The sequence below is a fragment of the Argopecten irradians genome, chromosome 7 (assembly GCF_041381155.1).
Source record: "Argopecten irradians isolate NY chromosome 7, Ai_NY, whole genome shotgun sequence".
NCBI lineage: Eukaryota > Metazoa > Mollusca > Bivalvia > Pectinida > Pectinidae > Argopecten > Argopecten irradians.
Genome location: NC_091140.1, coordinates 28694980 through 28711342, shown reverse-complemented (window position 1 = coordinate 28711342; position 16363 = coordinate 28694980). Strand labels below are relative to the sequence as shown.

General features: G+C 34.0%; 1 protein-coding gene across 1 annotated transcript in view; it reads right to left on the bottom strand.

Moving 5' to 3' along the window:
* LOC138328054 (sodium- and chloride-dependent glycine transporter 1-like) overlaps positions 1-10836 on the bottom strand; it is a 46846-nt gene extending 36010 nt beyond the window's left edge. Inside the window, exon 1 of the mRNA XM_069274653.1 lies at positions 10682-10836. Coding sequence (XP_069130754.1) covers positions 10682-10723 — 42 coding nt within the window. The 5' untranslated portion in view covers positions 10724-10836. The remainder of the gene's footprint in view (positions 1-10681) is intronic.
* Between the last annotated feature and the right edge of the window lie 5527 nt (positions 10837-16363).

The following is a 16363-nucleotide window of genomic DNA, read 5'->3' as shown; positions in this document are numbered from 1 at the left end:
TCAAACATTTTTTTTGGATAAAATTTAGCGGCTACATTATACAAAAACACAACAGAATAAACATTAATGACTGAGAATGTTGGTATATGTACACAATTTGTCCTTGACCTTGACCTCGTATAGATTACGCCTACGTCATAGTTCATGACCTTATCTTCTTCAAATGGTAATTGGGACCACTTCTTCTTTAGAATTTCAAGTGGGTTAAATGAACTTTAAAGATTACTCTATTGACAGCAGTTTTAGTAGTGAATTTCTTAATCTAACGGGAGTCTAATCTTAATAGGTAAACCAACAATAAAAATCTTTATTCAAGGTGTTTGACACATATTTAGTTTCCGGCGATATCAATGAAGAATGAAAATTGGGTATACAGCTGTGTGCAACTTGGAATAGACGACTAAGAATTGGTTAATTTTATGGTGTTAACGTACACGCCGTATCAATTAACAGCGAAGGTCATGAATTTACATGTGTGGATATCTGTATATTTGGGTAGGGTGTAGTATATTCGTGTCGTGTGTTAAGTCCTTCCGCTAAAAGATCACGATTTGGAAACCTCGATTGTGCAGATGTTCCTCTATCCATCACAAAACGAACATTCAGTTATTTCGAAAGATTGTTCCAAAAGATATGAATAAAACTTAACAGCTGTACTAATTAAAATGACGTGTCAAAATTATAAAAGAGGGTAACACTTGGAAAACGTTCATCAATTTTGTTTGTGAGAATGTGTAATTGAACTCTTTCCGGCCTGCTAAAGCACGTACCAAAAATGCTAAATCTAGATAACAGGAAAATGACCAAATAACGTAAGTATCATCATTAGCAAGTGTGAAAATAAACTGTAATACGAGACTGATCATAATATGAATACACCAAAGGGCAACATCCGCTGTGTACAAGCGTGTTTTGGGAGAATGTAGTATGTTTGTGTATTACACAGTAGCTATAGTGCTATTTTACTGAAGTATACGGCACAGGACATCAAACAGATAATCACACAAATACATAGTGTACTGTTTGTTTGATTAATTAACGTCCTATTAACAGCTATGGTCATGTAAGGACGGTCTCCCATGTATGCGGTGTGTTGCGTATATGTTGTGCGAGGTGCGTGTTTTGGGAGACTGCGGTATATTCGTGGTGTGTCTTCTTATATAGTGGAACTGTTGCCCTTTTTATAGTGTTATATCACTGAAGCATGCCGCCGAAGACACCAAGCAACACACCCCACCCGGTCACATTATACTGACAACGGACGAACCAGTCGTCCCACTCCCATTAGGCTGATCGCTAAGCGGGAGCAGAAACTACCACTTTTATAGACTTTGGTGTGTCTCAGAACCCAGTGCCTTCATAAACAGTTTACTGATAACAGATACAGCCAGTCGTCACAATACATTGTACTAAATAAATACATGCCAGAGGGTTTGTTTGATTGTTTGATTAAATTAACGTCCTATTAACTGCCTGGGTCATGTATGGACGGCCTCCCGTGTATATTGAGTGATGTCAGATTGCATCCATCAAAATTCGAATAAAGTTGTATAACAAATAACCGTTTGATTAAAGGAATATGATCTTATGAAAATATTTTAAATGCTAAACTAAAATCAATGTTTATATTTTGATTTTTAACAATGAGTATCATGATCAGTAATTCTGTCGATTTATTTAAACATGAATGCGATCAAAGTTAGACCATTTTGTGATAACAAATATGAAGACTTCGACTTTAACAGACAATCAAAGACAAAATCCTTTCATTAAAATAGGAAACATGTGCTTCCCCACTTACAATGAAAAAGGTAGCCTTTGTTTAGTAAATAATGAAAAATATTCCATTGACAAAAGATAAAATGTTAAAGACTGTTCAAATCCGTCATTCCTGCCGGGTTTCATCCCCATAACAATTCCGATAACAATAGACATATAGGGGGTCATTACCTCTTTACATATAAAAAAACCAAGTTACAACATACTCTACATTTTTTATCAAAGCAATTCAGATCAAATGAAGTGTTGAGTCCAATTAACCTTGACGGACATCTAAATTGCTAATACACGCCATTAAATAATTACATACAATGGGCAATAATAAGTGAGTCATTATTTTTCTTTACGTAGTATGATTATCAATGATTAATTTGAAAAATTGCGCTGATCTTTTACAATTTTTCCATTCCCGATGTAAATAAATGTTTTGATATTTGTGAGTTGTAATGAATATGAAATTAGCAATATGTATATCACTGGTAAAACAAACCAAATAGAAGACAACATGTAATAAATATCACGTGATATGTAGTTGATCAATACGTGGATCGAGTGTACTTGTCAAGGTCAGACGTTGTGTATGTTACTTACGTAAAATAATAAAACTATGGAATATATTTATACTGTAACATAAATAACTGAGGCAAGGTTACCGATGTTATTTTTGTTTCGAGTAAACACCAATTTATGAAGAAGAAAAATAAATAAATACATACTTGAAAATAATATGTTCTTATTTAAATATTGCCAGCTGATAGTCTATACTAAGATAAAGGTATCTTTACGCATGTGAGTCGACAAGTGGCTTTTATAAAGATCTGTACGTCTATTTGTTTTGATAATTGAGATTTTGTTCTAATGGGATTTAACACTGAAGTAACATACATTTTTAATGTTTTAGTTAAATACTTATAAATCACAAAGACAGTAAAGTTATAAAGCTAAATGTTGATGAAGCATATAAAACTTGCTCTCTCGGAACACTTGGTTCTTATTTCACTTCTTTCTTTATCAGTTATTGTTCGAAAATAAACATGTTAATTTTTCTAGTCATTCAATTTATTGCCCACATAAAATAATAAAAATCATTAAGGATAAATTCAGAATAATATATATCCTACATAGTGAACATTTTATCTCTCCAATGAATCAGAAATCGGGTTTAGAAAGAACATAAACCAGACTAGTGGGTAGAGTTCAACAGGGTCGTATTTTATCTCCTCTTATTTGGGTTAGGCATATCCTGGCACATGTGTCTTAATCAATGCAAGTAAAATAGTGGGGGAATAAAACATCTAGAAATGGAAAATACCTCTTAATGTATAATACGAGTATAAGATGTATTTATATTGAACGGGAAATAAGAGGATTCCAAAAAGATATGTTGTCGTTTTTCTTCGTTTGATAACATGGAGAACACTGTACACACAATGTAACACAATTCAGAACCGCGGTGGCCGAGTGGTTAGGGTGTTAAGACTTATAACCAATAACCCCCTCCATATCTGGGTTTCGAGTTTGATTAGCATGTTGGGCAGTTGCCAGGTAATGATAATGAGTCGATGAATTTTCTCTTGGTACTCTTTTCACTTTAACCTGGCACGTGTTGAAATATCAGACCGCCAAGAAAAAGAAGAAAAAGAAATAAAAACAACAAACTTCTCACCTTTATATTAACATGATAACGAAGTGAGAGTATGGGTTTTCATGTAAACCAGTTGGCTCCATCTAAGGCCATTTGGGCTTCTTCAATTTGATTATCCCAACAAACATCCCTACACGTACAGACGACCTTGGCGTACCGTCGGTAGATAAACAAATCGTTCCCGCTAACGTCTGCCCCACAAAGATATCCCAATGTACAATATTGACACAGAACTTATGGATCTTCCTATTTACGGCGATCATTTTGTCATTCATTGTTAACACCACGTAGACGAAATGTTACAAATGTTTTATTTTTTTACTTTACAGAGCTGAATTTGATTTGATTTACTGTATGGAAATTATTGGCGGGGGTATATTTTTTGTCTTTCTAGCCTTCTAGTCACATTCTTATGACAGTCTTTGATAAATTTTGTAAGGTATTAAATTTTACGAATTTGGATATATCCGCGAATTTAGCGGAATTTAAAAACCCTGCGAATATTAACAACTAAACAGCACCCTAAAATGAGTGGTACTTGCAGGTCATATAACATAATATATACATGCTGAAGGATATCTACAAAAACCATTAAGCTGGGCTCTAATATGTTGTTTAATCCAAAATTGAACAGGAACCAGCTGAGTCATGTTCATCGTAAATATTATTTCATTTTTATCTCAAGGATAGGAAAGTGAATTTAAAAAATGACTGGCTGACTATCCGTCTGTCAAACTTTGCTTTTTGTTCAACGAATATATCAATATTTATGGAATGAATTCTTCAAAATGATAATTAAGACTTGTGTCAGGTTGAACTAACGTATTTTGGAAGAATATTCATTTAGTAGCGTCCATGTCCATGCAACCATTAGGAGGTCATTTATACGCTCATGTTCGAAGAAAAGTAAACTGTACTCGCGATAGTAAATACAGGGCAAATCTTACAATCCGATAGGTATGAATGTGATAACATTGGCAAGCCACACGTTATGTTTATCTATGAATGTGTATCCGTGAATGTGATACTGGCTTGTAACGTCACATTAGATATGATAAAGACCTCTATTTTGACACCTTCACGTGCAGACTTGTGTGTCTATGTATATGATATTTGTTTACTTACATGTTTATTACAGTCGCCTAATAGCTGCTAATCCTAATAATGACAGACATTTGTTCTGAATACGTCTCTAGAGCACGTGCACGATATTTTCCCGCCATTCTTTGTTACGTCTGCCTCACTATGACACAAGATTTCTTGCTTCTATTCACAATATAAACAAACAGCTCTGGCAGTAATTGACCTATTTTGTGTAGGACTAGCCCTTCTATACATAACTCAATGACACAAAACTCGGTCAATGAGATGGGGGTGGAGGTCATTCTTGTTTGTATGCGATAGCTAAGTTCCTAACAGGAACACCAACATTATCATCTGATCAACTGGAAGATATTTAAACACTACCTAATATTTATCATCTGATCAACTGGAAGATATTTAAACACTACCTAATATTTGTCCACGTGAGAGGTACGGAAATTCAGTATAGGATTCCTTTCACGTGGGAGAATACTTTCATGATTTCACGTACCAATGTTATAAAAGCAAATATTTATCCATATTTATCACTGGAATATTAAGTAGTATGTGGAAATTATAAACCCTCATAACCAGACCACAAACTTTTAATTTGTTCAAATTCAACTTTGTTATTTAAAGAAAAAAAATCGCCAAAATTTTGATCCGAAAAAAGGACCGACTTTATGGTAATTGTTTGTCTACTTTGAAGTTTCGACCAGAGCATTTTTCACTTAACCTCAGTAAATTATGTCTTTTGGTTACGCTTATAATTGAATGTAGGGTTAAATATGTATCATTCACATTTAAGTATGCCGCCGAAGACACCAATCAACACACCTAATCCGGTCACATTATACTGACAACGGGCAAACCATTCGTCACACAACCGGTATGCTGAGCATTAAGCAGGAGCCTTAACTACCAGATTTAGGGAGAAGAAAGCTAGTTAGGGAGAAGTGAAAAGATATTATCCTAAAATAAGCCGCCTTTTACCATCATGCAATAGGGGCAGCAGTTACAATTCTAATGCTTTACCTGTAGGACAGTAATCATATTGAATCATCTATGATCATTTTCATCATGCATATGTTTATTTTCATGGATAAAAACTATAAGAACGCATATAATTTACCTATAATGTATTTTACGGGTGAAACTACACATTGGTCCCACGAAATCGCGCAAACATCCTCGAGTTATCGATAATCGAGGGTCATAGACAGTATAAAAGGATTTTACTAAGGTCACATAATGTTTGAGAACTCCTTCTTAATGCAGCATGAGCGCAATTTGTAAAGCCTTTCTACTACGATAAAACTAGAACGGCATCTCGGCCTGATAGACAAAACCTTGCGGAGCATGATCAAAGGGAAGTATGATGTTATTACCTTTGGCAAAAGGTTGATTTTCATGATCCGTTGCAAGAGATGTTCGTCAAGCTTCATTACCCATAATTAGACCCCTTACACGTCTTTGGACGGACCACACAAAACACTGTCTTCTATATTATGCTGTACATATTTCTCGAGCAGTAATGACAAGTTCTATAGTCTCCACAAAGAATAAGTCATAGTGCAGATTAAATGCAGTATGGTGAAATGAATAAAGACATAGTAGTCATGGATAAATAGATGCGTTTAGATCTGACTAAACTGTATTAAAAAAAGCTTGTTATCGTAATTATCACGACCACTACATCATTATAGGTGGGTTAATGCAGCAGCAGTGGAATGGACATGGCGGACGAAACCGAATCGGTGTCTACTCAATTACATCCGTCTGTTTATTGATATAGCGGTCGATAATATAAGTCACGGTCAAGGTCGTGGGGGTCCAAGTCCCTTTTCGTATTATTTGCTGCGGACATTGCCGTTCTTTTCGTAAAAGTGTGTCATCAAATAATAGTTCACTGGGCGTCAGTCTTTGTGCGATCATACCACAGTCTCTGTCATACATTTATCTGTCAATAAAATATTTGAATTCAAACTACAAGAGATAATCCACTTGATGATTTGTTGGCTTTGAAAGTTGTAACGTACTATATACAGAACTTACTGATACCATTTCGACCTCTTATACCACTCCCGTTCTGCACTTTTATATTAGTTAGATAATGTATCAACTCCAATTCTTTAAAAAAACGTCAACTGTTGTTCCTAAGAACTGACATAGACGTCTGCAACTCATTACATCGAAAAGTCACCAGGGAAATCTGAATATTATGTCAATATCAATAACATGTTTAAATATACGTTTGCACGTATGAATACAACACATCGAATATGGAATTGTCCAGAATAAGTAGCAAGGTCAAGTTGTTTACTGTAAAATTGTTAGTCACGTTCTTCGATAAGACTCGGTGAACAGATTTTATGTTCTGTACTTTAATGTAAACTCACGCGCTTCCCTCATTTACAATCATAAGTTATGTTGCTGATCTTAGCCTCAATCTCTCGGCTCCTAAAATATGTATTAAGGAATAACAAATGCATCGTTATTCAACTTAACAATTCAGAAAACATAAACGTATTTCAGTATCAGAAAAAAATCAATGTTCCACGCGTACTCAACATTTTAATTTGTTTTTCAAGTTAAAAGGGCATTAATTTTCTGACATAACGGCTCCGATGATATTTACAGGCAATGTATCAAACCAAAATATTATTAACTTAAATATTGATTTGTATTTTCAAACGTTAGCAAAATAATTAACATTAATAACAAAGAAATAAGCTTCATGAATATTCTGTCACTGTTCCTATGTAGAAGAAGTTATCTTTCTTCCCCGATAACGTATATGTTAACTATAATGGCTATTGAAAAGTTAAATAAACACATAAATTTATAATCTTTTCTCGTCTGTTATTGTTATAATATTGAAAAAGAAAAAACATTAACCCCAGTTGTCAAATCTTTTCTTTTTCTAATGAGTCTATTTTCTTGTTATGAACTTTCGATTAAAGATAATGTAAACTTATATATATATATTTCATCGCAAACACAGTAAGCACATATAAATTCAAGATAGGCCTTAGAATTAAAATGATTTTTTAGCTCATCGACAAACCTATAGCCTTTCAAAAACAATGTGTTCAAGATGTGAGCAGGGTAAAACATAAAACAAGAGAAACGTTAGCGTTAAAAAACCTAAACACTAAACAATAGCAAACAGTAAGCATTTGTGATAACACTATGTCGACTTTATCATTTGTGATAACACTATGTCGACTTTATCTACGCGTAAAGCGTTGTATAGTACTGGAGGTACCAGAAATGACCCTTAAATGACCGGTGGTTAATAGTATTGACACACGATCTGCTGAAAGTGACTTGACACCACAAAGAGCATATACAGAGAATGCTACGTATACATAATGCTTCTGGGAGTAATGATTCTAGCCTCTATCGATTTCCTGCGACATCTTCGTTAAAGAAGGAAATGCCATCGGTCGTTTGTATATAATGAGACAAAGTATAATTGGTTTTTGGACATATCTTACATTATTAAGCTGGAATATATTAATTTAGTTTTTGCTTGGTCATAGATGAAGAAATTAGAATTGGTTTAACATGATCATCAATTGGAAAAATAGTTATCCTACAATGCAAATTAATTTAAATTATAATTAGACTTATAATGTCAAATTATCGTTTCTTATTTTTTTTAACATTTATAGAATGTAAATATTCCATCAGCAATAGTGTCTACTGATAATTTCAATTCGTTAAAATTGTATGGAAAGTTTTCACATAAACACCCACATTGTCTGTTTGACATTTATGTCTGGCTTTAATTGTCATTGTATTGGTGAAAAGAATGTCAAAGGTTCAAAACAACACAGTGACGAAATTCAAATATAATTCACCGAAAAACAAAACAACCGGTTTTGGCGTTTGAGGTATAAGCAGGCCGGAAGATTGTACCACATGCATATTCGTGGAGGTAAAAGTGTCAAAAAGAATAATTATCAGAAGCAATATACATCCTGATTGTCTAACATATTGTTTGATATGTAAATGCTATCCCTTAAAGTAAATGATGTCCTCTCAAATGATATTTTCTACTTTCTTTATTTCACAAGTAATATTTTATTTCTTTAATATTGTTGATCTTAGTATGATAGAAAAACAATGTCTTCGCCATTTTGCACAGAATATTTCTTATTTTTGTCAAAATGTTACAAACAATTATATCCGTTTATAAGAATAAAGAGGGTTAGACAATATCATACTTGTTAATTATATCAATCAAATACATTGCAAACAACCTACACAATCCATTAGATGTCATATTATTTTGTTGAGGAACAGCCTTTGGCCGAATAGTTCAGGTGTCCTGTCGCGTCTCGACTACCTCTTAACTTATGGATAGAGAGTTCGAAAAACATGTGGTCCCAGTTGCTAGGGAGGTAAATATGTTTTTCTTTGTGTACTTCGGCTTTTACTCTGGCTTATTAAGTTTCATGTTCTGACTGTTAATTAAAATCATTTAAATTATGGCCGAACATTTTCCTATTCGTGCTGCGATATGACACTGTTTGTTTTCCTTCTTGATTGGCGGACGTACGGTTCATTGGTTTTATCATTTGTTCGACATGTCATATGAAATGGGTATCGATATGTGTGGATGTTTTACTGTACAGTTTACATGTAGTGTCATATTTCTTATTGATAGGAAAAACATCAAATATTCAATATAACTACATTTGTATTTCCAGTTATTGTTTCTTTATCAAATGAATACAATTTTATTGTTTTCAAAATCATTTATATTTCAGTTCACGGTATCACATTTACAATATATATATTTGTACATTAAAACTAAATACGCGTAGCTTGTTGCAGCTGGATATGTATAGATGAATATATTATCCATCCAATGAATTGCAATTATATGACATTTTCATTGTCCTCTATTGTTTTACCTGCGTATAGTTGAGCCATATGTCGTTAGAAAGATATTACATCACAAATGATCAATAAAGCAATGTTATACGTTTTGCGGGAAGACGCTAAAACATCGATCAATATTGAAAAAAGTCATGCTGTAAGTATGTTAAATCATATTGATAAGAAAGATTGCATTAAAGATGCTCCACCGCTGACAAATGGTATTTTTTCTCTATTAATAACAGGAGCAGACGATTTAGTATTTTTCTTCAGTTACAAAAGTTACTTACTTTACACTATTACCACCATTGAAAAGTTTGAGCATCTAATTTTACTTCAAGTTAAAAATATGAAAAATAATTAATTGCATCCCGAAAAAAATCCGTACTACTATATCCTATATGGAATGAACTACTGAATGTGCATGCACCAAAGGCAAAATAAATTATTTTATATTATTTTTTTGTGTTAATTATACTATTACATACACGATTAAACACCAATAATTGTTCAAATGATGAATATAATCTATGCTCTGTTGGCGATGGAGCATCTTTAACATATTCCCCTTGTGAAGAAGGTCAGAGAGGATACACATTCCTGTACTCCGCTGAGAAAGACTATGGCTCTACTGACTGAGCCAATGACGCATGCATGCTTTTACACTTGCTTCATTGTATAACATTTTTCGAATGGATTAATGTTTATAAAATGACCAATATTGGTGATAAGATGGTTTTCATTCGCTTTGGGTGGACGGTATATATATATTGATTAAATGTAGACTACTTTAGACCGTCTTTTACTCTCATGTCTTGCTAGTAGTGTAAGACTACAATTCATACAGAAAAAAAGGATAAAATGGTTTTCAGAACCAATTGCAAAAACAAATTCTGGAGAAATTTTGCTAAATCTAAACATTCAATTAACCAAACGAATAAAAAAAAACCAAATGTGTAAGTGCTTCAGCAGCATTGCGTAGGTATTCTAGTATTGTCCCATTGGTTTTAAGAAATGTGCGTTATGAATTTCCCCAGTAGTTCATGGTCCTTGTGATTTTACACAAAACATGAACTGCAAAATTCGGAATTTGTTAATCCACATCAGTTTACAAAATAATTTTTCGATTAGTTTTTAGTGAAAATATCATTGTCTGAGAAGTTGAAAATTTATGTTTGCTTAAACCCATATCTGCATCAGGAGAAAAATATATATCTTATGAATATGTATAGTTAACTTTCAACAAATGTCTTGATACAGACACAATGACACAGAATAACTTACCTTCGGTGTGTCCCTATAACCGAACTCATCTAGATTCATCATTGTAAGTTTGTAAGGCTTTTAACCTCACTTTTCTTCGTGGACTCCTTCTTAGATATGAAGAATATTTGCTGCTGACTTCATATATATACGTATGTTCGGGAAATACTACCTTTTTCGATAAGAATATCGGCCGAAATGTTCCGATTCGCACCGAAGAATGCCGACTGTGTTGCTTTCGTCAAATGTGTGCAATTCCGGAATGTTCCGAATGAGGCTGACCGTATTCTCAGGAGCTGACAGATATATTCATAATGGAGTTTGTTTATCATCCCAAAAACATATTGCTAGATAAAGTAAACGAATACGCACCAGACTGCTTTAGTTTTTGTGCTTTAGGGATATATACGAACATGTTTACACTAATGTGATTTAACATCGTAGAATAGTCATATATTTCAGTATAAGATGTCAAATTTAATCTCCAGCTGTCAGCGTTGCATCAGTGGACGGAACTCGCATGTATCCATCATCATTGCTGATATTTCTTTTGATAAAATAACTGTTAAAAGTGGTTGGTTTTTAAGCTACATGCACTTTGGAATGGATTTTAAAAATTAAAAATGCTCTGTTAAGCTTTGTTATTTTATTAAAGTCATATTAACTACAATGGTCTTTTAATAGATGAACAATAACAGTAATGATTTCGTCAAACGTCCCATCAAACGTAAACAACCACAAGAAAATTGAATAAATAAAAGTCAACGCATGTAAGGTATATAGATATATTGTTTCCTCTACGAGAAAACTGTTTTCTGTTTGTTTGTTTGATTTATTTACGTCCTATTAACAGCTATGGTCATGTAAGAACGGCCTCCCATGTATGCAGTGTGTTGCGTGTATGTTGTACGGGGTTCGTGTTTTGGGAGACTGTGGTATGTTCGTGTTGTGTCTTCTTGTATAGTGGAACTGTTGCCTTTTTCATAGTGCTATATCATTGACTCATGACGCCGAAGACACCAAGCAACACACCCACCCGGTCACATTATAATGACGAGCAAACCAGTCGTCCCACTCCCTGCATGCCGAGCGTTAAGCAGGAGCAGAAACTACCACTTTTATAGACTTTGGTGGGTCTCGGCCAGGAGACAGAACCCAGAGTCTTCCTCACAGGGGCGAACGCTCAACTCAAGGCCAAAAGTGAGGCGGTGCCAAGGTCATCCTCGATACTCCAGGGGTTCCGATCAGTTACGATCTCTACACCCCTGGACTATCTCATCGTAAAACTGGAGGCAACAGAACAGAACAGGTAATTTAGTCCTTTGATGTACATCAAAAGAACCGTATAACGGTACACTGTGGTTGACTATGTGGCTTTGAAGTTGGGCGTCGCTCTCTCTGTAGTCTTCAAAGGAAATCTTTGCTGGTCTGTGATTGGTCAAATATTTTCAGCTGAGCTGCCTTCAATTTCACTATGAGATAGTCCAGGGGTGTAGAGATCGTAAGTGATCGGAACCCCTGGAGTATCGAGGATGTGCCAAGGTAGACATTAGGAAAGATAAAGTCAGTTAGGAAGAAGAGAAAAGATAAGATCCTAAATTAAATAGTATGCTAACAAAAACACATACTATCTGAATATTAATATTTCCATGAACGACATATTTTATTTGTCATTGTAAACATAAAGCAAACGTAAAAGGGGAAACACGTCTATTTACACAGATGGTAAGCGTGTTGTTTTTCAGTAGTGTTTCTATTTAGCAATATCAGTCATATACGGTTTACATTGCCAATTAATCCTATTCTGGTGCTGCTCAAGATTTCGCGAGCTTATGCAAGTATGACATATATTGCAAATAGATGTAAGAAATGGAAAATGTGTTTCACCACATCTTTCGTTAAATGTATCATACATGTTTACGTGATAGCAACGCGTTGCATTTCAATGCCATCCGTCTGTGCTGAGATATGCGGACGCGCCAAATGCGCTGTTGCTTAGGAACCTGATGTTGTCAAGGTCGTAATGACAGACGGCGATAACAAGTATGGAAAACAATTTACATCAACGATGTTTTCTTCTCTTCAAGTTCTTCCCTTCCATGTTTTCTTCCCTTCAAGTTTATGCATGAATAAAACGTATTAGTTTCCACCTTATTCTCCCAAGAGACAATCATTAATACACTGGCAACTATGTCGAAAACACTTATCTTCTTAATTTAGTGTTGAATATTTAAACATTGGTATCACTATGAACAAAATATTTACAACCAGTGAATCTGCTGTGAAATTAACAATAGTGACGCAAATGTTTTGAATTAATTGCATATAACATGTACTTGATATACCATATAACGCTTTAATGTGCGAGTCAATTGATTAAGCAAGGGGTTATTTTTTCAGATCAATACGCAACCTCAATGTCGCTAATGTGACATCACGATGACGTTGCGCCATTTTCGAATGTTTTCCCGTATAGATGCGTAAAATAATCGGCCAATCACATCTTCAGATTGAGAATGAAAAAATATATTTTTTACTGAAATTTTGCGACAAATCTTTCTAAATCTTAGTTTGTAAATTGAAATAAATGAACACACAGATAAAATTTCCAATAATCAGTATCAACATAGCTACATTTACTTGGATATACGTAATGTAATTTACAACGACACTTCATTATACAAATTACGTGGGATAATCTAATTTTGTAGTCAACCACAATTTTGCCCAGTCAAGAACGCAGACTAAAAATTGGTCACGATAAGGGCCAAATTGCCAATTTACTAAAATTTCAGATGTAACTTATCGTAGTAATCCAATAATTGAGAGTGATTTGGGTGAGGCATGCTTTGGCTAAATTTCGCATGAAAGGAACCAACTTGATTTCCAGAATACTGTACACAACCTCAATTTCGCGACAACTTTATTTCGCGTTTCAACTCTCGATTAAATTTCGCGTGATTCGCAAGGTGCTACTGCATCAATGTTTTAAAACAATTAATCGTCCCTAAAACTAAGTGGTTTTAGCAGTTGTATAGATTGATATTAAATAATATTTTTCAGATGAAGCTATGGAAAGAAGTTTGAGCCTGTTTGCTCTCCGTAAACCAGGTTTGGCGGACGCATGTTATTTTACTCACGGGTTCTATAAACATGTTCCCAATGTTTACGTTAGCAGCCCAGACAGCTGTAGACGTCCTAGCAGACCTGTCAGTAACAATTACCCTATTTCACCTTATGTCAAATAAATATTAGGTTATTGGTACAAACACCCCACAAATGCTCCCCAATTAGAACATTCTAATGCAGACACTTAATTAACTACAAATAAATTCATGTGGAATCAAATCAAGGCGAAAGTGGAATTCAATCCGTCAGCTTTGTAGTGCATCAGTTTCCCACAGAAGAAATAGTGTAAATTCAAACATTTTTAAAATGAAAGTTTTTTAAATTCTTTATTTCATTTCATCGATTACTTATTTAATATTTTATTTCTACTCCACATCTTGCTTTGCCGACTGGCCACCAGACCGTCAGTTGTTGATAAGGCTCTCACAGCAGAGTTCTTCACTAGATTTTCTCTCCTTAGTTTTAAACTCAGAATCAGATATGCAGTAGAAAAAAAATAATCATGCTAAATTTTAATGATATTTGACGTATATTATAGCAGTTACCGACTATTACCAGATAGATCCGGATTTTTCTTGTTCGGAAATAAAAACAATCGGCATGTTCTCACGTCCAAGGCAAGGTCAATTGATGTCTATATGTCAAAACAACCCATTAACTATGCCATACACATCCACGGAGACTAATAATAGAATGGTTTATGATATAGAAGCTTTATTCCAGGACACTTTTCAGCTACATTGTCTTATTTAGAAAATTCCCCTTTAAACACGCACATCTTCTGTACAAAAGGAATACCGGTTTAAACTAGAACCTTGTTGAATGCATTTGACTTTAAAATCATTTAGGTGTAGAGTATCTTAATTACTGTTATACTTTTTATAATCAGCATCTTCATTATTGTCAAATAAAACAATAGTCGTCATTGTTAATTTGGCATTGTTAAGTACATTGTTAGTGACAAGCGAACTTACATCATTCAAGTTATGTTGACATCTTATCTTTTTATTGTGGTCATTGACCGATTTATCAGATTTTAATTCAATTTTGTATACCAAATATTGGATGTAAAGCAGTAAACAAGGAAGATATCTCAAACTTTTAACATGTGTTTCTATTGTCAATTGTATCTTTATTTTTCAAAAATAAATTTAAAAAAAATAACAACAAAAAAAACAAAAAAACAAGAAATAGTTGATGATGTGTTCTCTGAATTTGTGAACTCCGACAATTGTGACGATCGACATTGGTTTATGCAAACTTATCTACAGTCACAAATTTAGCTTGTTTCAGCAGTCATATATTGACCTCAATACCGAGGTTCACACAGTTTTTTTTCTTAAGTTTTCCGATAATTTCGTCAAAAGTTTTAACTTTGTAAGTTGTATGATTTTTGGTGTCCGTGACAAAATGTGGAACTGGTTTAAAAGGTGTTTCACAACATACATACAGTCATAAGTAAATGGGGCATCCTCTGGGGCCCTGAACTTTAAATGTGTTGTCTTTAATAATGACTAGCCATCATTTTACAAGTCTAAGTCCTTTCTAATATAACAGCCAGGGTCATCTTATGTGCAATGGGGTTGTGGTATGTGGGTGTCTGTATGTTTTGGGAGGCTGCGGTATATTCGTGTTGTGTATCCTTATAATAGTGGAACGCTTGCCTTTTTATAGCGCTATCTTACAGAAGCAAGCCGTCGAAGTAACGATGATGTAAATATGACAGAAGAATTAATAACGGTCAATGACAACTTGAATATGCCAAATTAAAATAAAATTTTAATGAGTTTAAACATATAACAATGTTAGCTATAATATGAAGTCAAATCATCAATTACAAATTCCTATTTTAATACAAGAATACGTTGGCTCCAAATCGTCTCCCTGTAGCACAAAATTTTAAAATAGAATTATATACCTATAAGGAAAATTAAAACATCTGGGATAGCGTTAAGCACGGTGAGGTATTGACCCTTAGTTCATTCCTCATTTGGACGTGTAACGCTATCATTTCTGACGACGTAATTACTTGAGTCTGTCTTACCTAAGTTCTTTCAACAATTAAAGTAATGTTTATACAATGTATAGGTAAAACGTTTTTCTAAAATATCACAAGTATATCATCAGCAACTAATGCCATGCAAGGAAGACCTCCAATATGTGGAATGTGTTATAGTCTGATGATAATGATTTGCTATTTAAAATTTGAATTTATATTGGCTTTGGATACAAGCAATATATAAGCAGAATCTGAATCAATATTTCAGGAAACTTATATAAAAAGTATATAAATTGATCGATGTATTGGTTAATGGATGTCCATGTACGCACCACGCATTTCACACTCGCAAAACACCAAACACAAAGTAGTCCGTCCTTAAATAACTCTTGCTGTAAAAAGGACTATGATTTATTCAAACAAAGAAACTCCATGATCTTATGATGTCATTTGGACTCTTATGGAGCATAAATAATTCGGGAGACTCCATCTTTACTAATACATATTAAGATTATTATGTTTAAAGCCGTGTTCGTAAAGAGATGTTTGAAATAACTATCCACACAGACAGTGCC